This window comes from Talpa occidentalis, unplaced genomic scaffold, assembly GCF_014898055.3.
Source record: "Talpa occidentalis isolate TD23 unplaced genomic scaffold, MPIMG_talOcc4v2.1 talOcc4.14, whole genome shotgun sequence".
Classification (NCBI taxonomy): Eukaryota; Metazoa; Chordata; class Mammalia; order Eulipotyphla; family Talpidae; genus Talpa; species Talpa occidentalis.
The window spans coordinates 12,839,222-12,865,405 of NW_023601433.1; the positions used below are offsets into that span (position 1 = coordinate 12,839,222).

Genomic DNA, 26,184 nt, shown 5'->3' on the forward strand with positions numbered 1-26,184 from the left:
TAGCATACTTGAGAAAAGTTGAAATAACATTTGGTATTCATAGCTATTAATAGTATTATGTAAAATGTCATTCAGTATATATGCTCATTAATTCTGTCATTCTATAAATTAGTTCATTAAAAACATTTATGTAATTGGAAAGTTTTAATATTGTTCAGCATAGAACATGCATTTCCTATACCATCGTAGATCATTTTAATTTGTAAGCATACAAATCCGTAAGTGTTTGGATCACAGATGTGATCCAAAATTACAATTGTAATTTTTACTTTTAATGTTTTTAGATTGTAAAATATGACAAAGAAAAATTTTTCTTAATAGCAACATCTCACTAATATTATTACTTTAGGCTCCTGGGTTTGGATTTGGAATTGCAATATCTGGTGGAAGAGATAATCCTCATTTTCAGAGTGGGGAAACCTCAATAGTAATTTCAGATGTGCTGAAAGGAGGACCTGCCGAAGGACAGCTACAGTAAGTGTGTTTCCTCTCCTGGGCGCCTGTGTCGCGAGTAATATTCCTCTCCTCAATCATTGGCTTAGTGCGTTAGTGATATTTTCAAGTAAATATAAATTTATACTTATCTCTGTCACAAAGGGGAAACTAGTATCACGCTAAATGGAAGATTACTATAAAAATACAGTGAAAAGAAAACTTGTTACTCAGTTTGGCTAGAATCTAGTTTTAGGAGTCTTTTAAGAAAATTTCCAAGATAGAAGCAAAAGATGTACTAAGCCAAAAAAATGAGAGTATAATGAAAGTATTGAAAGAAAATTGTAAGGAGGAACACTTTTTTTTTTTTAAAGAAAATAACTTTCTCCAGCTATATGAGTTAGTATCATTTAATGGCCTGTAATTTTACCACCAAAAGTTATTTTGTATATTGGGGTACCTGGTAGTCCTTTAGGGAACATTGTGTTAATAGTTCAGTTAATGACCTGTGGTTAGTACCTTGCTAAGCTTTCTTCTAAGAGATTGGTAGGTAAATAGTTTGATGTTATTTAATCATTGAATCTGAAGACAGATAGTTTAATTAGAATATTTTACAGGTGTATCCATCTTCAAAATATTCACAAACTTACCAGTATGTTTTTCTCTACATGTTATTTATTTATTTTTCTTAGGGAAAATGACCGAGTTGCAATGGTTAATGGAGTTTCGATGGATAATGTTGAACATGCTTTTGCTGTTCAGCAACTAAGGAAAAGTGGGAAAAATGCAAAAATTGTAAGTATCTTTTTTACCTTTCATTTAATTAAAAGTACTAACTTTATTGCAGATTCGTTTCTGGTGTTGGAATTCATCCTTCTTTAAGGAAATGAAAACTGGATCAGTAGTTCCAGAGTGAGTTGTTTACAAGGAAGAGTATTTCTTCCTACATTGATGTTGAATCTTGTCACTGGTGTATGTTTTCCTCCGAGTTCAGATACCAGGGTGTTTTTTGATTGAAAAAGAAAGGAGGACAAAGGTGATTGGATGGGGGTCTCTTTCTGGCTTGTTTCCTTCTCTTTTGAGTACTGATGCTAGACTGAATCTTGTTAGCAGTCACTTGAAATACATAGCCCTGTTTAGGCTACAGGATTTGTTTCATGGGCAAGTTTTCCATTGTCCCTTAAATACATCATCAGCTACTTGTTATTGTTATGTAGTCTGAGAAGAGAGAAACTGCTCAGATTTTCTTTGTACAGTTGTTCAGGGTGCATTTAATGTGCTGTTATAAAATATAAGAATCTTCTATTTCCTGTTCTTCTGAGAAGTCTACTTTTTTAAGTAAGGGAAAAGAAATTCTGCTAACTCTTGATAACTAGTTTCCATTCACAGTTAAAACTTAAAAAAAGTGGCATAATCAATATGGATTTAACATAATTCCTCTTTTAAATTGTATTCACATTTAGGAGCATATTAGCCACTTTGCTCCTAACCCTTTTCTGCCCTATCTAACCTCTGCAGGACTGATTAAGGCTCTCAGGTGTACAGAGCAGGAGGTAGAGGGTGGATAGCTAGCTTGTTTGTCCTGTCTTGTCCATTGAGAACCTTTCTCCTTTCTAGCAGACACTCAGAACTACATTGGACCCATTAGAAAGGAGAGGACTTGAGTGAGGGTGACATTTGTATTTTGTTTTGACCTCTGGGAGCTGTGTTGAGAACTGGAAGGGATATTCAGGATATTCCTTGAGATAGTGTACCCCACACTTGCAAGGCCCTCTCACTCTGTCTTAGACTATCTGCCATATGACTTATGTCCACACTGATGTGGTTGCTGGTGATAGAATTTTCTCATGTTGCAGTAGACTCAGTAATTGGTTACTGTATTTCCAAAGGCAAACATCTTCTATTGTGTGTGTGTTTCCCAGCTTTATAGTAATCATATTTTACACTGTAATCTTATTTTTAATTTGTAATTCATGTACAGAATAAAGGCTGGCTAGTGGATGATAGAGCTTTGAAAAAGTTTTTATAACATAAGAGTATAGTGGTCATAGAAGTAGATTGATTTTGATAATCATTGGTTTTTATGAACTGAATAAGCTTTAGCTTTCCTTCCTTAACTACTGATCATGAGCATTACCATCATTATTCATAGTGTTTTCGGATGGGTTGCCGCATGTTCTGAGGTGAGCATCCTGTATCTGAGGTTGGATGACTTTACCCATACCTCCAACTTTCTAAGTCCTCCAGTTGTCTGAAATATTGAATATTTTTCCATGCAAAATATTCAACACATGTATCCACATCAATAATGCATCCAAGAAAATGTTGCTTCATAACTTTGAACTTCCCAGTGGAAATTATTTTATAAGAAGTAGGTCTGAAACTTGTAATGCATTTGAAATAGCACATGTAGGGAGGAGTATTTGGGGACAGCTCAAAGAATGGGTTGTAGTCTGTTTAGCTAAGTTAGCTGAAAAGACGTAACTCAGAAAACAGACAAGTGTCTTGCTCTCTAGGGAGACGCTATGGGGGGGAGGTTAGCGGAAGGTGTAATAATCAGCAAAAAGGGCATTTGTTCATTTTTACATTTGAAGAGATTGAAATGTGTCACTAATTTGTTTTTCATTGCTATACAACTTTTAGAATAAAACCCCAGTGTCTTAGAAAGTGGCCTTTCATCACAAGATGTCTTTCTTACCTCATTCCTGACCATAACCCCAACATCAAAAACTTCAAGGTCATTTTGTATGGGTTTTGTTTGCTTGCTTGCTTGTTTTTTGCAGTTTTAAATAATCAACTCTTCTTCCTCCTTCCCCTAATCTATACTAATCTTTTTTTCATCTTGTCATCTTCATCTTGTCATCTTATATTACAGTGGTTGCTTGTTTATATGATTATCTTTTTATAAACTAAGAACCTATTGGGCATTAGTCTCTGTAATGATTTCTGTGGAATTAAAATGTTAAAACTCCATTATATAACTATCATAAAATAAATACCCTTATTTTGCTTAGCAGTAGGTAAAGGGAGGTAGAAATGAATGGATTGTTTATAACACATTAAGCATGTATAACTTCTACTAAAATTCTGACTGTCGTAAAAAGCATTGTGAAATAAGTTAATGGGCAAAAACACTTTCCTAGTGATAACCTCCTGAACCTTCAGCACAGTTTCTGAGGCTGCATGGTGTTGCTCTGCAGGTACACAGGTGCCCAACACATTTATTGATGGGTGTTTCTGTGTCCAGTTTTCATAATGTTAAAAAATATATACTGAAGGTCATCGTGTTTCTGCCTCTTTTTCTACTTTTTTATATATGTTTTAAGAATAACTTCCTAGGAGTGGGTTTTCAAAAAAGTGTCAGAAGGCATGAATGACTTGATGTGTGGATTGCCAGTTTGCCCTTCAGAAAACCGATAGGGTATTGTGACTCCGATTTCATTAATACTTTTTTAAATCTTTGCCAAATCAATAAACTAAACATCATATTTCAGATGAAAAATTTTAATCACAAGTATCATCTCAGAGAGAGTTTGTGTTCTTTGCCTGTTCATGTCCTTTGCGTTATCCTGTTATGATTTTCATACTAGAATGTATTAAGATCAGTAGCATTTTGTCATATACTGCATATGTTCTTCTCCTACTTGCTTTTCTGACTAAGTTTTTTAATGGTGGGTTTTTGTTTTTATATAGTTTTATTTTGACATGGAAATATTTATTTTGTAGTATGTGTCAGACTTAACTGAATTGATCCTGGCTTTGGTGTCATGCTTTGCCTTACCAGAGTTATAAAAGCAAATATCCTGTATTTAACCTAGTACTTGCTTGATCTCATTTTGTTTTATTTTATATTTGAATGTTTAATTCAACTGAACTGTTTTGAAGTAATTATTTTTCCCCATCATTTTTGTTCTAAAATTTTCAGTGTTAAGGTAGAGCATATTTCCAGATTTGCTAAATATATTCATGTAGGTTATAACAGCTAGCGCATATTAGTGGCGAATCAAAACAGGATTGGATTTTTTTCAATAAGTTAAGTGCCTACTGGGTGGGGTGCAAATATCTCATTATCCAACTAAATATACGGCAAGGACCTTCTACACAAGGACCTTGGGTCTTACTAGAATAGGTGGGTATTACACAACCATAGCAATAATGTATGTCATTTGAAGTTGAGGCTAGTTTGGGTATAGTAGATTTCCAAAGGGGTGACACTCTTAGAAGAATAAGGAAAGCCTTGCATGCTCAACTGGTTATTTTGTTTTTATTTATACATTAGTAGGGAGGAATTGAACCTTAAAGTACACAGTGTTGCTTCTAATACAGTATGTTGGAGATTGAAATATAGGTAAGGCTAAGCAGGCACTCAGTTAGAAATGCTTCATAGAAAGTTTTTTGGTTTTTTTTTTTGTTTGTTTTTAAAGATTTATTTATTTATTTATACAAGCACTGGGTATAGTCAGAAGTCGGGAGAGTGAGAGAATTCACCAGAGCCAGAGCGGAGAGCAGAACAGGCAGACAGACGAAGTACACTGCTGAGGGGAGCAGCGGGCGGCAGGAGAGGTCTGAGCACCATGTGGGACCCTCCCGCCCAGTGGCCGGGGATCGAACTGGCGCTGCAGAGTCTGCGGGCAGCTTCGCAACCCAGCACTCAACCGCTGCGCCACCGGGAAAGTTTTAATGTTACTGTGGCACACTGAGAGTGGAAAGCAGCTTTCTCTCAGTTTATGATAGGTTACTGATTGTCCTTTTACATCCTGGCTTCTTGCTGTTCTTTATCCTTCAGCTTCAGTTTGTTTCCTCAGAAAGATCTCCTGTAATCACTCTTGGGAATAGTAAGAGAAGCAGCAGTGTTAGCGTGGAGTGATCTTAGAAGAAAGCTAGCTGCAGAGGGAAGAGATAAGGTAATAATTTGAAAATGAGTAGCAGACAGAGGGACAGTTAATTGGCAGATTAGTAAGCAGAGGACAGATTTGAGGTAAATTGGGAGAAATTAGACTTGTAAGTATGGGGGGCAGGGCGGATAATTGCTGAAGAAAGGTCTTGGGGGTCAGTAGGAATGAGAATAAAAACTCATATAGAAGGGCTTCATTCATATAGGAAGAGGATCTACGTGGTCTTTATGGAAGGAAGATAAAATAAATGGGATACTGAAAAAATTAAGGGGTAGAGGGGATGTGCAGTGATTGAGATCTTGGAGAACTATGTTAGCAAATTCCATAGAGAGACAGTAAGAAGTAGATGAAAATATTGTTGAACAAACGTGAGAACTCAGTCAAGTAAAATGAATTCATAAGCCCTAATCAACAGTGTGGAAATGCAGCCATCCGAAGGTAAAGATAATTGGACTGGAGTTTATTATAACAGATGACTGAGAAGTTAAGAGAGTTATTTCAGTGTCACAGCGTGATGTCTTATGTAAATTTGGGAGGAAGGCAAGTGAAGCCAAGAGGGAATTGATGGACTGAGAGAATAGGAGAGGGTAGAAGAATCAGAAATAAGATGGGCATGGGCAATTTTCAGTAGATCAAGATTTCAGAAGTAGAAGACAAGGAGTATTGCCCAAGAAGCTCTTTGCAGATCTTTGATCAGATTAAATATATACTTGTGAAAGATGAATTGTACTTCAGGAACTAAGAGACCACTCAAGGAGAAGGCAATACATGTAGATCTTGAATTTACAGAAAGTGATGGAAATAACTGGACAAGAGAAATTGAACCAGTTACCAGAGCCATTGAGGAAAGAAAGCCAGAATTAATCTTGAACAGAATTACAAATCAGAGACATACAGAGACTGAATGCAGTTTGCATTGAACAGAATTATTCTTTGCAACATATAGACAAGCCTATACCAGGCCACTGCAATAAAGCAAGTCACTCAGTGTTTTTGGTTACCCAATTTTTACCCAATGCATATAAAAAATATGCTTATGCTATATGTTAGCCTATTAAGTATGCAATAGTATAATGTCTGTACCTTAATTTAAAAAGTTTATTCATAAAAAAATGCTAATATCATCTGAGCCTACAATAACTCAGTCTTTTTGCTGGTGGCAGGTCTAGTAAAAATACAATGTCTGCAAAGCAAATAAAACAAAGTACACCTGTACTAAGTAGATGTTAGTGTAGTGGTTCAATAATTTGCCCTCTTAGAGGTCCAGTAGAGCAACTGTGGACCTTAATACTGATAAGTGCTGAAATTTTTAAGGAATCAAGTTGGGCTTTCAAGTTTGCTGTAGTTTTGGTTTTTTTTTTTTTTTTTTTTTTTTAATAAATTTCTGCATACAAGAAATGGGGTGCAGGCCGAGGTGCAGGGTAGGGGGGCGGTGGTAAGAGGAGCGCCAGAAACAGTGGGGAGCAGAACAGGCAGATTTGACTGAAATACACTGCTGAGGGGAGCAGTGGGTGAGACAGGAGAGGTCTGCTGCACCATGTGGGTCAGCTCCCTGGCTGGGGATTGAACTCGTGCTGCTGCTTATAGCTTCATAGTCTGAGACTTAAACCCTTGTGCCACCAGGGAGGCCCTTTGCTGTAGATTTTATAAGCAGCTACGGTATATTTGATGATGACATTAGAATACAGCATCCTCTCCTTGACTTAAGCTATCAACAATTACTAGTTTCTCTTTAAACTTACAATTATTGCATCTAGAAGATCTTTCTGAATTAACCAAGAACGTCATAAAATCCACTAATCCTATCTGTTCATTGGTTGAGCAAAAAGCACAGCCATTATGGAAATGTGTTCATTAGTAATTTGTTACAATTGTGAATTTTAGATCTCTAAATTCACATAATTAATTAGATATGGGAATCATACAAATGTAATTTTCCTTGCTCTTGGAAACTGAAAGTAAATATATTTTGTAATCTTATTTGTAGACCATTCGGAGGAAGAAGAAAGTTCAAATACCGGCAAGCCGTCCAGATCCTGAGCCAGTTTCTGAGAATGAAGAAGATAGTTATGATGAGGAAGTGCATGATCCAAGAACTAGCCGTGGTGGTATGATTAATAGAAGGAGTGAGAAAAGTTGGACAAGGGATAGAAGTGCAAGTAGAGAGAGGAGTTTGTCTCCACGATCTGACAGGCGATCCGTGGCCTCCAGTCAGCCTGCCAAACCCACCAAAGTCACGTTGGTGAAATCCCGGAAAAATGAAGGTATTCTCTACCTACTCTAAAATGGTCCCATGAAAATTTTGATGAAAAGTAACACTGCTCTCTCTTCATTTCTTTGTTTTTGTTGTCTTTTGTTATTTTCATGCTTCTGTCTTAGGGCTGTAAAGCAGATTCTCTTATGGAGGTCTTCACTTGAGTCCATTTGTTGTAACAGATAGTACTTCAAATACATTGTCCAGTAGTTGGATTTTGGATTTCTTCTGATTAGAACAGCCAAATACAAATTATGCTAACAAGAAGTGTCACATCATTACCAAGGTGGAATTCCATATTTTACTTTGCTGTTAGGTAATAAAATAACCATGGGAAGAAATCTTAGAGGTGGGAGTTACTATTTTTACAAGTGGAGAGATTGAGGGGAAGGAGCCCCTTATATGGGCCCTCAGGTGTTTCTTTTTTGTTAAGTTCTTTAATTTTCTTACATCATTGCTTATTTTTGTACAGTGTTTGATTCCTCCTCTCAGGTGTAGTCCCTGCAAGTCTCCCAGCACCACATCACCCGCAAAACCATAGTCTCATGTGCTCTTCCCTCCCGTTTTGATCCCTCTCCTGCCTTTGTTAAGTTTGCCTGTAGTCTTCTTACAAGTGATACCTTATGATATTTTTCTTTTTCCTTCTGACTTATTTCACAGAACATAATCCCATCAGGTTCTATCCATGTTGCTGTGACTGGCATGAGTTTATCTTTTTTAAATTGCCGAGTAGTGCTCCATTGTGTACATATACCACATCATCTTGAGCCAGCCATCTGTTTTGGGGCATTTAGGTTGTTTCCATATCTTAGCTATTGTGAGTAGTGCTGCAATAAATATAGGACGTTCATGTGTTTCATATAGGTCTCTGAAACTCCACATATTTCAAATGAAACTCTTACCTCCTTTTTTTTAAAATTATTCTTCATGTTTCTTATGAAGAATTCCATTGAATAAATTCCCATATACCCATTTTCTCAAGCCAGTCATGGATAACATGGTAGTTATCCTTAACAGCTCTTTTCTTCATTTTTCTATGCACAGTTAATATATCCAAACTTGTTAAATACCACTCCTAATCATCCCACTTCTGCCTTTCTTCACTACTACCACCCTCATCCAAGCCTCTACTTATATAAGTATGTAAAATTGTATATAAGGTCTGCATTGTATATATTTAAGGTGCGCATGATGTGTGTGTATTATGAAAATATCACCACAATCAAGTTAGTACATCATCGCCTTATGTTGTTGGTGTGGTAAGCACCATCTCTAGAGTGGATTCAGTCTCATACATTGGGCTCTGAATTCATTCCAATGAGTTCTGCCAACTTCTTCACTGTAGAGGATCCTCTGTGATGTTTTGCTGCCTTTTTCTTTTGCCCTGGTTACTTTTTAGTCCTAGCTGCCCTATACTTACAGCTTCATCATATCCATCAAGTCTTTCTTTCTACACATTTTGGTGCATTTGTTTTAACCTTTCTGTTTCTTTCTACCCTTCCAGCCCCCAGCCAACACATGCATACCTTTATCCTTCAGGTTTTAGTTTTAGTATTTCCACTGTAGCATCCCTTACGTAATGTCTCAGCTTTAATGTCTCTTCTTCTAGGAGGCCTTCTCTTCACCCCTACCTGACCCAGATCCTTATATTGCCCCTACCTGAACTTTTCATCACTCTTGTAATTACCATGGTAACGTCTTTTTCCCTGTGACTATGTAAGTAGCTTGAATGTAGGGATTGTCTCTCATTTGCTGCTTTTCATGCCAGTGTCTGGCACATAGTTAATATATACCCAAGGGAATAATTTAGAATAAATAATCAGTTAGTATATAAGGGGTTTTCAGAGACATTCTGTATGGGGGGAGAAGGGAATAGGATCAAAACAGGGGTGGGAAGAGCACAAGGGACCTTGGTGATGGTTCACGGGTGAATGGGTAGAGGGAATTTCATGGGGACTATAACTGAGATAAGAAAGCATACATTGTACAAAAATGAAGAATGATGTAAAAAATATATAAAATTATATATATATGTGGATTTTTAAAGTCATCTCTGTATTGGTCATTTATAGCTTTTTAGTCTTGAATAAGCACAGCCTTTTAATCAGTACTGTATTTCCTCTGTGGTATAACCATTTCTAAAGTACATGTTGACTGCCTAGATCCCTAAAAATTCTTCTTTTTTAACCCAGATTCTATCCTTGCTAGTGAGCGCTCTTATGTATATTTGCCATAAGTTAAACTATAACTCTGATGTGACTTTGGAGGTTCGAATAGCAAGTCTGTTAACTTACCCATATTAAAATCAGTTTTCTGTTTCCCATTTGTTTTGTGTGTGTGTGTCCCTGTGTGTGGATGGGAAGGAAAGAGGGATGTTGGTTGGTTAGATGCTTGCTGGCTGGCTGGCTGGCTGGCTGGCTGGCTGGCTTGCTTGCTTGCTTGCTTGCTTGCTTTGAAATGCAGTGAGATTCAGTCTTTCTCTCCTAAAGGAACCAGAAACCCCTCCTCTTCTTATTGACAATACACTCATAGTTGTAGTCATTATTCTAGTTTCTTAAAAGTTAAAATACTAGTTTTTACAGTTTTGCAGGCCCCTGGATAGTTTTTAGGACTTCCTGGTAACTTTCTTAATTCCGGCCACTCCCCCTTAACTCTTGCCCACATCTGCCTTTTGTTTGCAATAATACAGAGTAGTATGTACCAGCACTGAGTATGTCTCTGTAGCATTAGCTGTACAGGATCAGAAATACTTTTTCTCTAGGAACTGGGAAATATAGATCATCAGTCTTTCCAGAGTTTTTCAAGGCCCTCAAGCTGTTTACTTTTTTAGACTATGTTCATTAAACCTTATAAGAAGCTAGTGAATCAATACAACATGGTCAGAAAGAAATGATCTTCTCTTTAGGACTTTCTTTCAGTACAGCAAAAGTACTGTCAGTCTTCTGTTTGAACCATAAATTCTGTCCCTTTCCTTTCACATTGACATTGCAAACTTTCTGATGATTAAAGGATATGCTCTCTGGGTAGCCATGGGTAATTTCTTGAATTTGAACTCTCTCGGTGCCATGATTATTAGTCTTATACTTTTTTTAAAAACATATTTATTTATACATACAAGAACTGGGGTATAGGCCAAAGGTGTGGGGAGGGTGAGAGGATTCACCAGAGACAGAGTGGGGAAAAGAACAGGCAGATTGACTGAAATACACTGCAGAGGGGAGCAGCGGGTGAGTCAGGAGAGGTCTGCCACGCCATGTGGGTAGCTCCCTGGCTGGGGATCAAACTTGTGCTGCAGTGGCTGTGGATAGCTTCATAGGTTGCGTCTTAACTCCTTGCGCCACCAGGGAGGCCCAGTCTTACACTCTTTATACTGTATACTCAATCTAAGTATCTTAAGATTTTACACTAAAGAAATTTAAATGTATCATTTCAGAGTATGGTCTTCGATTGGCCAGCCATATATTTGTAAAGGAAATTTCACAAGACAGTTTGGCAGCAAGAGATGGCAATATTCAAGAAGGTGATGTTGTATTGAAGGTATGGTTGCAATCTTACATTTTAATGAACTGAAAAAAATCAATTTCTAGTATGACCATAGCTTCTTGCTCATGTTGAAAGCAATTGTACCAAAGAGAATTAGAAATCAGTATTTGGGGGGCTGTATAGCTTGGCACTGTGCACATGTCAGCGCTGATGCTTTTCTTTAGGCATGGTATTCTGCGAGAATTATTGGCTGCAGATGTATATCATTTATTAGTAGGCACTACTTTGTAGATAAAATACTGCTGTTCTTACACAATCAATGATTTTGATAACTGCTTTAGATATTGAAATGTTTAGTTAGTTTTCTTTCAAGTAATAGAAAGTGGGTGGGGGAAGAATTAGGAAATGCTTCATTGGGTTTTTAGCAGCCTAAGGTAGCAAAGATTTTATTATTTCAGTGAGAAGGAAGAGTTGGATAATTTAGGAAAGGAATATTTTGGTTCACAGAGCAAGCTGAGTGGTAGTTGAGATATTCCTGTTCCGAGCAGGTTAACATTCATATTTTTGTTTGTCATTTACTTTCAACCTGTGGTTTCTTTTCTGATGCAGATAAATGGAACTGTGACAGAAAATATGTCATTGACAGATGCAAAGACATTGATAGAAAGATCTAAAGGCAAGTTAAAAATGGTAGTTCAGAGAGATGAACGCGCTACCCTTTTGAACGTCCCTGATCTTTCTGATAGCATCCACTCTGCTAATGCCTCTGAGAGGGATGGTAAGTAAAGTTGTTTGGAGATCCCCTTTAAGTGCCCAGCTTTTTAAAGGAAATTTGACATGTTTGAATGAAATGATAATTTTCTACCTTCAAACTTAAAATTATGAATACATATTTTTTTTTCTGTAGTCAGGTCACTATTAATTATTGGCTAATAAAGTTAATGCTTATATCAGCTGTTTTATATGAATTCATATTTACTAGCTTATTTCCATCATCATTGGAGTACCTTGTATTTCATTGTAATCTCTTCGTGGGAAAATAAATAGCGCCGTTTTATTTAGACATTTCAGAAATTCAATCCCTGGCATCAGATCATTCTGGGCGATCACACGACAGGCTGCCTCCTCCCCGACACAGCCGGTCACGGTCTCCTGACCAGCGTTCAGAGCCTTCTGACCATTCCAGGCATTCTCCACAACAGCCCAGCAATGGCAGGTAATCACACTCTGTTGTTTAAAGTAGTGGTGTGTGCTTGTTTCTGGTATTATTTACAAGTAAAATCAGAAGCTAGAGTTTCTTACAATCTTCAAGATTAGGTCTATTCTTCTTTATCAATTTTTAGGTATCTCTCACCTAGAAAAACAGACCAGTGAAACTTTTTCTTAAAGGTCCAAATGCTACCTTGGAGATACTGTCGATCCTCTTTTAGATCGCCACAGTAAAGGGAATCACACAAGCTTTTGGTTTTCCAATGCATACAAAAGTTATGTTGTAGTCTGTTAAACATGCAATAAATAGCATTATATCCAAAAACAATGCACATACCTTAATAAAAAAATAACTTACTGCTAAAAATTGCTGATCATCATCCGAGCCTTCAATAGGTTGTAATCTTTTTGCTGGTTTCCCTTTGCAAAGCACAGTGAAGGGACGCATGATAAGACAAAGTGTGCCTGTAGGTGTTTTAGGCTTACAAGTGTCTCAGCTCTGTCTTAACTCTAGAAGTAATCTTAGACAACAGATAAATGAATGGACATGCCTGTGTTCCAATAAAACTTGATTTATAAGAACATTTGACCCAGGGCCTCCCCGGTGGCGCAGTGGGTTGAGTACAATGCTGTGAAGCTGTCCACAGCCTCTGCAGCATGGGTTCTATTCCCGGTCAGCCAAGGAGATACCCACATGGCATGGCAGACCTCTCCTGTCTCGCTCACTGCTCCCCTCAGCAGTGTTTTCGGTCATCTGCCTGTTTTGCTCCCGGCTCTGTCTCTGGTGAATCCTCTCACCCTCCTGCACCTCTGGCCTGTACCCCAGCTCTTGTATGTATAAATAAATAAATAAACAAACAAATAAATAAATAAATAAATCTTCAAAAAAAAAAAGTCTTAAAAAAAAAAGAACATTTGACCTATAGCTGCAGTTACTGGCTCATTGCATTAGAAGAGGCTAAGAGGCTAACAAGCTTCAGGAATCTACTACTTGGAAAGTTAACTATAGTAGTTCATTACCAGATAGGTTAACCTGTTTTTTGTTTTCTCTTTTAAAAAGACAATGGTATTGGGCCTCCCCGGTGGCGCAGTGGTTGAGCGCTGGGTTGCAAAGCTGCCCGCAGCCTCTGCAGCGCCGGTTCGATCCCCGGCTGCTCCCCGGCCACCGGAGTAGGGTCCCACCTGGCGTGCAGATCTCTCCTGCCGCCCGCTGCTCCCCTCAGCAGTGTACTTTGGTCCTTCTGCCTGCTCTGCTCCCAGCTCTGGCTCTGGTGAATTCTCTCACCTCCCGCACTTCTGACTGTACCCAGTGCTTGTATAAATAAATAAAAATAAATCTTTAAAAGAAAAAAAAAGACAATGGTATTTATGCCAGCTATATTAGTATGTGACTTACCTGAGTTTATATTGTCTTTGGGGTCACATGTACCTTTGAGAATCTGAAGAATTTTATGACCCTTCCATCCAGGAAAAGTTGTTATGTGCGCATAGTATGCAGCATTTTGCATAAAATTTCTAAACATTCCCAAGGCTCTGTAGGCTCCCATTCATGGTTTGACAACAATTCACATAGAGATCTTCTAGCAGCACTTGAAAATCTAATTCCACAGCTGAACAATTTAGGATTGGAGATGGTGATTGGAGACTTTATCTGAGTAGAGGTGTTAGCTAAAGCCACAAAAGTCACTTAAATTTGCTATAAGAGAAGCATATGGAGAGGAAGCCAACTGCAACATGGAGTACCTTCCTTCTGGAAGGTGAGGAAACAGAGGAGCAGTAGAGAGGAGTGGAGTACCTTCTTCAGAGAGAACTCTTTAAAAGATATTCAGAAACCATAGTGATACATTTGTTGTACTCTGCTGTTTAGATGCTTATGAAACTGTTTCTCTCTAAACTTCAGATTTTAGATTTCTAAATTAATCCTCATCTGTGCTTTTTAAGGTTATGGTTATTATAGTATGTCACATGCAATATTCACTTATAAGAGATTATTTTTAACTACTTCAGGTTAATATATTGATTCTGAGAGTCTCCCTGACACAGCATAGACATCTGGAAAAGGAATGCTGCCACAGCACATGCATAGTGATATAACTACCACCCTGAATGATTTATGGGGAGCAGCTATAATTTTAACACATTTCTCTCACCTGGAAACCATGTTGTATCAAGCAGTTTGGACATGATTTGCCTTTGATTTAAAAATATATATATATAAATTTTTGCCTTTTTTTGGATAAGCAAATTCTAATTCCTAGAAATTTCTGATACCTACTTTTTTTCATTTAGATGTATGTTTCCTAATATAAACGGCATTTATAAGTTTTACTTAAAGTTGAAGAGATCTTTAAAAAAAAATTAATAATTGTCTTCATATTATATTTCGATGTTTTTACTTCTCATGGGAACCTCAAGTATTCTCATGGGTTACATCAATTAAATGGGACCATTTAAAAAGACAGACTCCTGAGCAGTGTTTTCAATTTATCTGAGATGGGAACAGGATATATTTATTTACTTTTTAAGCTCCAGTTTTTTTCTCTTTGTTTTCTGCCAGATTTTGAAACTTCTGGTTTCTAGAACATGTTGTATGTACTAAAAAAATGATGGTATTTCAGCTACAGCATACCAGTAGTCTTGAGATTGTTTCCCAGTTTATGTGCTAAGTATTTAATTGAAAATTTCAGTAACCTTACTCTTAGACAAGATGTAAAATATTACCAGTTGCTTGTAGGTTTCATTTTCCCTTAAAATTAATGTTAAAAATCCAGATATCTGTAGGATTTTAATTTAAAGAGTGCCCTACATTTTGAGAAAAAGTTTAAATGTAAGAGTGAGAACCTAGTGTTAAAGATTGGACAGCCATATAGTCGCTTACTTAATTTTGTTTGACAAATGTCTTTGTTTTACAGATGTTATTTAAATTCCATTGTTTAAAGAATATACAAAAGATAACTCGATCTCTAATAAAAAGTTTATTGTGTAAAGAGAACATAGTAAAACACCATCCCTGTTCTCTTCCAACTTTCTGAATATTTTTGTATATTTGTAGCATACTCATGTATCTGCTGAGAATGTCATCTTCTTGTCAGAGGTATTAGAATATAGTGATTTATTTGGGCTTCAGGTCCATTCTTCCTGGATTTGAATCACAGTCTGCCATGGGTTACTTGTATGGCCCTGAAATTTCATTGTGCTTTCATTTTCTCATTTGCTGCATAGAAGGTGGCATTAGCATACATTACAAAGTTGTTATGAGAACTAAATTAGTTATTATAATACCTGTCATAAATGTTAGCCGTTGTCATTATGATGGTGTTTAGAGGTAACCTCAGCAGCAGAAACAATAGTCGTATATAGTAGTACTCGCAGCAGTAGCAACAGCAGTAGTATCTATGGTGAGTTAGAGTTTTCCAGATGTGCTTTCACCTCTGTTCATGTTTAACCATTTGTAAGGTAGAAGTCCAGGGTTATAGTTGACAAGAGGTTGTGGCCAGGATTAAACCTCTTGATCTTGATTCACATCTTTTGCCTTACTGCTATAGAGAAAGGAAGAAAGTAGAAGGTTAATTGCTGCTTCATCTTCAGAAGCCAAAAATCTACAAAGCATTTCATTGTTGTCATGACCTACTTCTGTGTGATACTGTTTTCTGAGAGAGCAAACGTTATATAGACAGAGTCCTAAGAACAACACATATAAATAAGCTCTATAATGAAGAACCTTATTTCTTCATTAGAATTAGATGACCAATGAACCCTCATGGCTATCTAAAACAGATTGTGGATCAAAATCTGATCTGCTGTCTGGTTTTGTAAATAAAGTTTTATTGGAACAATTATATGAATGAGAAATTGCAACATAAAGTATATGGCCCACTGAGCCATTTATAAAAAAATGTTACCATTCTCTAGTCTGGAACTTTAAAATATTTTTGTTTTTAAATTTATATGTATGGAAAGAATTATGCTTGTTGCTAGTATGTTTTGTATTTTACTTGATATTATTTAAGAGTTTGTTCTGGGCCAATGCTTGCACTGTTGGACCTAGAGATGCTAAGAGAGTCTACAGTTCATGGCAGTGCTTCCTAGTGACTTTCCCAAGTAGCTGTTAGTGAAAAGATTCTTTCACATATTTCACTGTAGTCCCTGCAAAGCTAGAGAATTTGCATTGCAGGGTATGTTCTATGCCTTTGTTTGGTTATATTGTACTCTCCATAGTATTTACACTTCAATTAACAGACCCATTTTAAGACTTTTCCCCCAGAGAAACAGAAACATGTATAATAAACTGGTGCATTACAGAAAAAAATTCTGTTATAGTAAAAACTCAAGACTAATTGGCATAGATTGAATTGTGGAAAATTTGGATTGTACAGATTTATATCTTACATTACTAAAAAGTCAATCATTCCTAAATGGACGTAAGTTTGTCTGAGGCCTGAACTGTTTTCTATATTTTAACAAATAGAAAACAGTCTGATTATATTTAGCATACCTGTTTTTTATAAAAACAGTTTCTCCTGAAGTACTTGAAGGAAGTATTTTTAAAGATTGAAGCTTTGTGAAATTAACTTCTGTCATGTGTCTCTATTGATGCGGCTTATGATGCAGCAATTACATGAAAGTAAAACTGAGTTCTACAAATGAGATAATGCCTAAAGTCAAGTATTGTAGCAATTTAAAATCATATTTATTATGTATCTGCTAAAATACATTAGAGAAGTCATGACTATTGAATGAAAGTCTAGGTTTATTTTTGCATCTTTTTCTGTCATCTTCCATGTATATGTGAACATATATATCCATATACACATACATATATACACATATGTGAGGGCTGTAAATATTCTCTTATCCTAATATGTATAGTTTCTGTTCACTATATTTTATTTCTGTGGAACATACATATATATAACTTTGCAAATACTCTAAAAATTTTTGTTGACACATTCATGTTTACTGGTTGGACATTACTCTTTTTACCTATTTCAAAATGTGGAGACGTTACTATCTTCTGACTGGTGAATTTCAAATTTTGCTTTCTGATTTTTGGTTTTAGTCTTGTCTAAGACTCCAGTATAATAGGTGGTTATACCTGTTACCTCCGGTGTAATAGGTGGTTATTGATAATCTTAACTTGGTATAGATACTTTACATTTTCTTTTTTAGGTATGCTATGAAATCCTTCATCTTTGTTTGCACTCTCCCTCCCCCACTAGTCCTTTACCTGCAAAAGATAGGGCCAGGTAAAAAAGTTATGACTCAATGAGTATCTCAATGAAAGTAATCAATCATTTGATGACTTCTTTCCCATGGCTAATGTGTGTCTTGAACTTCTAAAGCTGGTGTGAGTGATGAGCGGGCAGCCCAATGTATACAGTGCAGGTTACAATATTTTTTTACCAGATAGTTTCACATTATCCTGTTAACTCTTCCATTAACAAATAGTTATTTGAAAGCCACCGGTGTGTTAAGTTTGTGATTATAAATTATGCCCTGAATAGGCAAAACCTTGCTTATATCAAGTGGGCTTATACTAAGTGAGTAAGACATAAAAAAGAGGCATTTCCATTAGTGAAGAGTACTCTAAAGAGGGCAGGGTGAATGAGGCTGTGAGGGACGAGGTTAGACAGCCTGCTCAGGGAAGAAGACTGAAGGCCCACCTCACCTTGAAATGAGCAACAAAGCCAGCCAGATGAAGATCATTACAGACTAGGGCTTAGCCTGTACTCTTCTGAGATGGAAACACAACCTGAAGGTCATGACCACCAGTGTGACTGAATCTCAAGAGCAAAGGGAAAGAGTGATTTGGTGTTCTAAAACGTGTTTTTCTGGTTGGCTAGAAAGAATGTGAAAGTTGAAAAAATTGCTTATTTAAGTTGCCGTTTATTTTCTTTTTGGCTGATTCTTTGCTAGCATTTCAAAGTGAGTGGAATATTAATGATCTATTTTGAACTTAGGTTATTTTAATAGAGTCAATTATTATTTTCAATTGTGAGAATTTTAGGTTACCTAATTAAAAGTCTGGTCTGAGGATCTAATGGCAGAAAGGTAGGCTTAAATCTACTTTATATCCATTACTTTCAAAAAAAGTTATTTGTGTCATCAGCTGAGAATTATTCTCTTACACAGACACAACATAAAATATGAGTTACAGACAGACTGTTCTAGCATATGAAAGAAGGAAATGTGTGGAAAATTTAAATAATGTAGTATAATCCTCTATTGCCACTGGGAGAATCTAATAAAAAATTAATAATATAGACAACATTGGTCTCTTACTTCAAAATCAGCCAGACATACCATACAATGAAAGGGCTGTATTACTCTGTCAACATTGATTGACTTACTTGTGAGAGATATATATATGTATGAAGGCTTAATGATGCCATCCTCTAATTGAAAAAAAGGTACTCCTTGGTCTTTCCTCAGTTGTTTCTTGTTAAAAATCATCCCTTTCTACAAAAATTTTATTTTTTAAACAGCAGATTTCTTTCTTTCTAATTCAAATAGACTAAATTAATCATCATAGTAAACAAAAATGTCAGGTGAGAAACTATATAGAATAAACTTCATAAAAACATGTTATCTGCATTTATAGCCTGAAAAACACTTATGAAAATAAGAAATGAACTCAGATTTTTTCCCGAAAAGATACACTCACACGCACACACATACAAACATGTTTCTGGAAAATAGATTGCAACATGCAAAGGACGAATTTATACTGTGATAAATTAGTTTGCAAATATGCAAAATTTAGGTATAGATAATTATTCTTCCTGCCTTCTCAGCACATTTACTGGGCAGCTTTTCTGTACCCAAGTATTAGCCTTGAATCTTTGCATCTCTCTGCCTTTCTCATTCTTAGAATTCTCTATGTGCCATAGAGAATTAATTTTTGAATTAATTTTAAAAATTGCTGTCAAGGAGCTACTATACATGTATATGAATCACTTATCTATGAAATTTTAGAGGAGTAACAATGGTTTTGATATTCTGAGTAGTCAGACTTGAGTGTGCCTTCACTTATTTTTTTGTTATATATTAGAGCCCTCTTTGCTGAATTCTTCCTATGTGGTTAAGATAGTTTCTAAGCATACTTTTACTGTTATTGTGTCTGTGATAATACAATAATCTTTAAAGGGATCAGTACCTTTTGTTTTCAATATGAACTATATAGGTACTGCCTACCTTTATGCAGGGAGTTTCTGAAAAGAAAGCGTAAATCAGCTTTTGTAGGATGAGTCAATATGTAACATGGAGTAGGCTATGTAAAAGGTTGTTTTACTACAGTGAATATTCAGCCTCACTTCCTTTATTAAGATTTTTTTTTTTTTAAACAAGGCACAAACTATTAGAAGGTGTTTGTTTGCTCAAAGTATGAAAGAAATCTCCATAATGGGTAACCTGGTGTGTCTTATCAGTCAAGGTACAGTTAGATGGAAAGCACAGTGTCTGTGAACAGAGGAAGTTTTAATGTAAAAAAATAAAATATAATAGGATTAGAGTAACAAAAGATTAGTTAAAAGCAAAGGGTCTTTAAAGAATGTTAAGAATCAGTTGTAAGAATCAGTTACTCCCTCTGGTGCTGAGACGAAGTGCCAAATGAAGAGGCTTCCCTACCCACCCAGGGCTGAGAGCCAGCCTTGTTGGAACAGGCACAACTATTACACACTAAATGGCAGATAATTTGCTATGGTGTGTTGTCAGGTGAGCTTACAGGAAATTTGCCCTCTAAGGTGCTTGGGAAAGCTATTGTGCATTTGAAATGTAGCCAGTCCTTATTGAGATATATTATAAGTATGAATTACATGTTGGATTTTTGATGACTGAGTATACTAAAAAAGAATGTGAACTACATCAGTATTTGTTATGTAATAAAATAATACTTGGGCTATCTTGGTTAAATAAATATTAATAGATTAATAGATTTACCTCATTTAATATGGATTTTAGAATGTTTAAAGTGTGACTTGCTTCAAGCGTTAACAGCACTGCTCTAGATCTTGAAAAACGCTTCCATCTCTTGGTAGATAATAGAAATACACTAAAAAAAAGCCATGATTTTCCCAAATATTTATTGTATAAAAAATTTAAAGGAAGACCTACAACTGAATTTATAGAAAGTCTATCTGTCTGAAATTTAAAGTCTTAATAGATGTAGTACAAGGAAAAAAGGTAATAGGCAATGGAGCACAAAAATTAGACCTATGAATAAAACTTACAGTGCGAGAGTGTTATTTTACAACAAATGGCAATCTAATGATTACAGTTGGAAAGGACCTTTGATTTAAAATATAATTGATTCTGGGTTACTGAGATGGTGGTTATAAGTAAGTAAAGTCTGGTAGTGGCAGAGCAACTTAAATGTATAGAATACTAAAATTATGTAGTTCTTTATAATCTCTTAAAGTAGGTTTTTATAATAGTTCTTTTTTAAGATTTATTTATGCATATAAGAGCTGGGGTGCAGAGGGTGTGGGGGGTTCACCAAAGACAGAGTGGGGGAGCAGAACAGACGGAATGACTGAAATACACTGCTGAGAGTTGCAGAGGGCAAGGCAGTACAGGTCTGCTGTGCCTTGTGGGTCACCTCCCTGGCCGGGGATCGAACTTGTGCTGCAGTAGTTGCAGATAGCTTCATAGTGCTGACGCTTAACCCCTTGCACCACCAGGGAGGCCCCTATAATAATATTTCTTAATTCAAAGAATGCAGTGAGAACTTAACTTTGTACTGCTCTACTTACTGGGCACCTAAAGCAATGGAGGAATAAAACTGAATTTATTTATACTTAGACTGTGAGATTTGTATGTTGCTAAAAATTTTGACCTTTTGTGATTTAAAAGTAGTTCATTCTGGCTTGAATATACTTTGGCTTTTTTTCTTTCAAAAAGACATTTTACTTACATGCAGCTTATTTAAGATATATATAATTTAAAACTAGAATACATCCCCACAGGATAGTTAAAATGGATACAAAAATGAAAACTATGAACAGTCCTTATATTTTATTCTTTTAGGGGGATAACAGGGGAAGTAACTTTTTCCTGACAAGCTACTGCTAGTAATACATAATAATGAAACCAATTGTTTTGCTTAAAGTAGACTTAATTTCATTTTAATCTCTGAAGTACTGTTAAGTATTTCAATCTTGATTTTGTAAATTTCTGTCAAAAAATTGAAATAGTAGAGGTAAATCTAAGATTTCAGCTATTTTGTCTGCTTCTCCCTCTAATATGAACCATTATTGCCGGTTTTGTTCTGTCCATCTAGGTAGGTCTTTCTGCGTGTAGGCTTGAACGTGCGTGTTTGTGTAGCTATAGCAAGAGAAATTTTTTAAATATCTCAGAAGTGTCACAAAGTATATATTCTGCAGTTTGTGCTTCTTGACACTTTTTTCAATTGTTATTTTATGTCTCTACATTCAACTCTTTTTATGTTCAGTTATGGTAAGCAATGTTTGCATCTTGAGAACAAGTATATTTTTGGTCAAATTTCACAAACTGCCTCAGCCCTATTCCCACATCTCTTGAATCCCAAAAACTAAAGTTTAGGAACTCATCACTGTTAAAACTGGCATTGCCAGAAATGCCTAAGAAATTCCTCTAAATAGAAAAAAAGAGACACTAAATAAAGCAAGAAAACATAGAAAAAGATATGAAAGATATATTCATAGTAAAGGTAGTGGACTTGACTCCTATAAAGCAGAGTGAAGATCAAAAGATAAGAGTAGTAAAATTAGGTAAAGTTACAAAAAGTTATGGGAATTATGTAACATAAGGATGTGTAAAATATAAAATGGGGGGGAACGGAGTGTAGTAAGAAAGTAGCTATCAACTCAGTATATAGACATCAGATATTAATACCTGAGCTGCATAGGGGCCTCCCCGGTGGCGCAGGGGTTGAGTGCTGGGCTGCAAAGCTGCCCGCAGCCTCTGCAGAGCTGTTTCAATCCCTGGCTGCTGGTGAGGGTCCCACATGGCGCTCAGACCTCTCCTGCCGCGCCCACTGCTCCCCGCAGTGTACTTCGCCACTGTGCCTGTTCTGCTCCCCTCTCTGGCTCTGGTGAATTCTCTCACCCTCCTGCGCTTCTGACTGTACCCAGTGCTTATATAAATAAATAAATAAATCTGGGGAAAAAAAAAATACCTGAGCTGCATAGTAACCACAACATAAAAATCTACAGTGAAAACAGGAAGATGAAAGAGGAACCTAGACATTGGCACTGAATAAAAACATCAAACCTCAAGGGAAGATAAACAAAGGAATTACCATCTTGCAACCACCAGATGATAAATAAGGAATTCTGATAAAGTACAGTCTTATACATTATTGTTCTTTAACTTTTGCTTGTCTGGAAAGCTCTTCATCTCTTTCAAATCTAAATGAACAGCCTAGCTGGGTATAGCATTCTCAGTTTAATATTTTTTCCCATTTCAGTACGTTGAATATGTCATGCCACTCTTGTGGCATACAAGGTTTCTGTTGAAAAATTTGCTGATAGGGCATCCCTTATATATGCTACTATTTTAGTCTTGCTGCTTTTAAAATTCTCTCTTTGATTATTTTCATTTTAACTATGTATCTTAATATGCCTCTCTTTGTTTTCCTGTTATTTGGAACTCTCTTAGATCAGTAAGTCGGCTTCCTTTTCAGGATTAAGGATGTTTTCAGTGATTATTTCCTCAAACATTTTTTCTGGCCCTTTCTCCTGGGATATGTGAAGGTGCAAATATTACTCCTCTTTATGCTGTCACAGAGGTCTCCAGGGTATCTTTTTTTAAATCTTTCTTCTTTTGAATTCCTTGTTCATTTTATCTGCTCTTTGGGTGAGTTCTGTTGCTTTGTCTTCCAGCTTGCTTACTCACTCCTTCTTTCTCCAGTCTGCTGTCAGATCTCTCTGTTGTATTTTTAGTTCTGCTGTTGTATCCCTCAGCTCTCTAACTTCTGTTTTGATCTTTTTTAAATTTCCTAGTTCATTTTTATCCTGAGATAGGTAAACAACTTTATATCCATTAGCTTGAATTCTTCCTAAGGTAGTTTGCTTATCTCTGTTTCCTTAGGTTCTTTTTCCAGGGTTACTATTTTAAATCACAGTTTTCCTGCCTACCACTGTAGAGTTGAGTCTCTTTTCATGAGATTATTGATCATTGGTTTTCCCCCTCAATAAATTACCAAGATCATTTCTGTTCTTTTGCAACACGATGTTAGATGCTCATCAGTTAGTAGTAGCTCTTTTGGTAACTGTTGTAAATATGTCTTCATAACTAATAAATTTTCTTGTTCTGTTAAGCATTTTTGATCTAGTAAAAATTTTTCATCTTTGTGACTTCTCAGTTTCTATATTACTTAGAGTGATCTCTCCTAATATAAGATTGTTCAGACTTGATTTAATTTTATAATTTTTTAATACTATTGTTGCTAACATATTTTTTATTTACATCTAATTGTTGAGAATACTGAGAAAATCTGATTTTTTAATGTAATTAAAATTCTTAATACAAATAATTTTTCATTATTATTTTACATTCATTGATTTTTTTTCTTCCCCCCAACATTTCAAGACCATTGCTTCATAATTTTGCCACCTTCAAATTAGTGATGAATAGCAGTAGTGTTGGCAGGTATCGCTGTGCTATTACGGGATTTTAGTGTAAATACATTCATCATTTCACTATTTAATGTGGTCTGTGTGTCAGTTTTAGATAATAATCTCATATATTAATTGGATTGTCTGCATCTGCCCTACTTAGGTTTTAATTATTAGTAACAGGTGTTGGGTTTTTTCACATATCTGTTTAACCAATACTAACATTTTTTCTATAATTTTGGGATGTAATAATTATATTGATCGATTTCTAATATTTAACTAGCCTTGCACTTTTGAAATAACCCGGCTTTTGTGACCTTTGTATAATGATCTCTTAACACATTGCAACATTCCTTTAGCCTAGTACTTTATTTAAATGTGTTTCTGCCATTCATAATTCAAAATATCTATTGTTTTCTCTCTTTGTATTGTCATTGGCAAGGTTTGGGTTTTATAGTTCTGTTAGCCTCAGATTGAATTATCAATGAACAGAATTTGAAAAAATTTTAAGAGGCTACATGGGACTTTAATGATATTATTGGTATTACTTATGTTTATTTGGGGTTTCCCCCAATAAAAAGCTTTTTTTTTTTTTAAAGATTTATTTATACAGGCACTGGGTACAGTCAGAAGTGTGGGAGGGTGATAGAATTCACCAGAGCCAGAGCAGGGAGCAGAGCAGGCAGAAGGACGGAAGCACACTGCTGAGGGGAGCAGCGGGCGGCAGGAGAGGTCTGCGCGCCATGTGGGACACTCCTCTGGTGGCCGGGGAGCAGCCGGGGATCGAACCGGTGCTGCAGAGGCTGCGGGCAGCTTTGCAACCCAGCGCTCAACCGCTGCGCCACCGTGGAGGCCCTAAAAAGCTTTTTTTTTTTTTTTTTTTTTTTTTAAATTGCATTAGCTTCTCTATTTTTCTACGGTCTAAGATGATTGAAAATGCAAATTAATTCCTCAGATATTAAGTGCTCCACCGTAAAATCTTCTCTATTTGATATTTTTATAGATAGTAGATCTTAATCATCGTTTTGAGGTATTTTTTGGCCCAATTAAATACATATATATCTTTCATAATTTTAGTTTTCTGGGGAAACTGTCGAAGGACATTTTTAATTGTTGCTATTAGAACTGCTATCATAATCTTACCAGTGTCTGGGCCTCCCCGGTGGCGCAGCGGTTGAGCGCTGGGTTGCGAAGCTGCCCGCGGCCTCTGTGGCGCTGGTTCGATCCCTGGCTGCTCCCCGGCCACCGGAGGAGGGTCCCACATGGCGTGCAGACCTCTCCTGCCGCCCGCTGCTCCCCTCAGCAGTGTACTTCGGTCCTTCTGCCTGCTCTGCTCCCCGCTCTGGCTCTGGTGAATTCTCTCACCCTCCCGCGCTTCTGACTGTACCCAGTGCATGTATAAACAAAACAAACAAACAAACCAGCAAACAAATAAATAAAGCATGCCTCTATTAAAAAAAAAAAAAAAAAAAAAAACATAATCTTACCAGTGTCTTCTTGAATATATATGCATTTTTTCTAGAATAAAAGTAGTTTTCATAAGTGATAAGGTTATTTTTAACTCTTCCAATATTTTTCCTAGCTTGTAGTCCAGTTGAATGTGTTTTCACTTTTTTTTTTAAAGATTTATTTATTTATGCACACAAGAGCTGGGGCACAGGCCAGAGGTGTGGGGGAGTTGAGAGGATTCACCAGAGGCAGAGCAGGGAACAGAGCAGGCAGAATGACCAAAGTACACTGCTGAGGGGAGCAGCAGGTGAGCCAGGAGATGTCTGCTGCACCATGTGGGTTGTCACCTGGCCGGCTGGGATCAAACTCGTGCTGCAGAGGCTGCGGACAGCTTCATATGTTGTGTCTTAACTTAACCCTTGTGCCACCAGGGAGGCCCTGTGTTTTCATTTTTATTGTCTTTTTTTTTTTTTTTAATCTTTCTTTTTTAGTGAATTAACTATTCCAAGTAATTTTTCTCATGTGTCACATCTTTTAAACTGATTTCTAGTTCCTTACACAATCTAAATCAAATTCTCATATGTTGTTATATTAATAGTCTTAATATTGAACTCTTACTATGTTTAAATTCTATGAAATTTCTGATTTTAGCTATTTCAACTAAAAAAGCCCTGTTTAATTTGATTCAACCCAATTCATATATTTTGCCAATTATTTACATGTCTTTTAACTTTTTATGTAGTTATTCTTGTTGATATATTGTGATGTCTCTACAATGAGTATTACTTTAAAAGGTCTTTTCTGTGTTCAGTGATGTAAATTTTTATTTTTTTATTTTTTATTTTTTTTTTATTTTTATTTATTTTTT

At 36.3% G+C, this 26,184-nt stretch overlaps 1 protein-coding gene across 15 annotated transcripts in view; it reads left to right on the plus strand.

Annotated features, from left to right (window-relative positions):
- The window catches only part of TJP1 (tight junction protein 1), a 205,941-nt gene that overhangs the window by 144,271 nt on the left and 35,486 nt on the right, over positions 1-26,184 (plus strand). For all 15 annotated transcript variants that reach the window (XM_054694775.1, XM_054694778.1, XM_054694776.1 and 12 more), the window contains 6 exons: positions 350-474; positions 1,125-1,227; positions 7,315-7,591; positions 11,015-11,118; positions 11,674-11,842; positions 12,127-12,280. In XM_054694775.1, the coding sequence (XP_054550750.1) occupies positions 350-474; positions 1,125-1,227; positions 7,315-7,591; positions 11,015-11,118; positions 11,674-11,842; positions 12,127-12,280 (932 nt within the window). The remainder of the gene's footprint in view (positions 1-349; positions 475-1,124; positions 1,228-7,314; positions 7,592-11,014; positions 11,119-11,673; positions 11,843-12,126; positions 12,281-26,184) is intronic.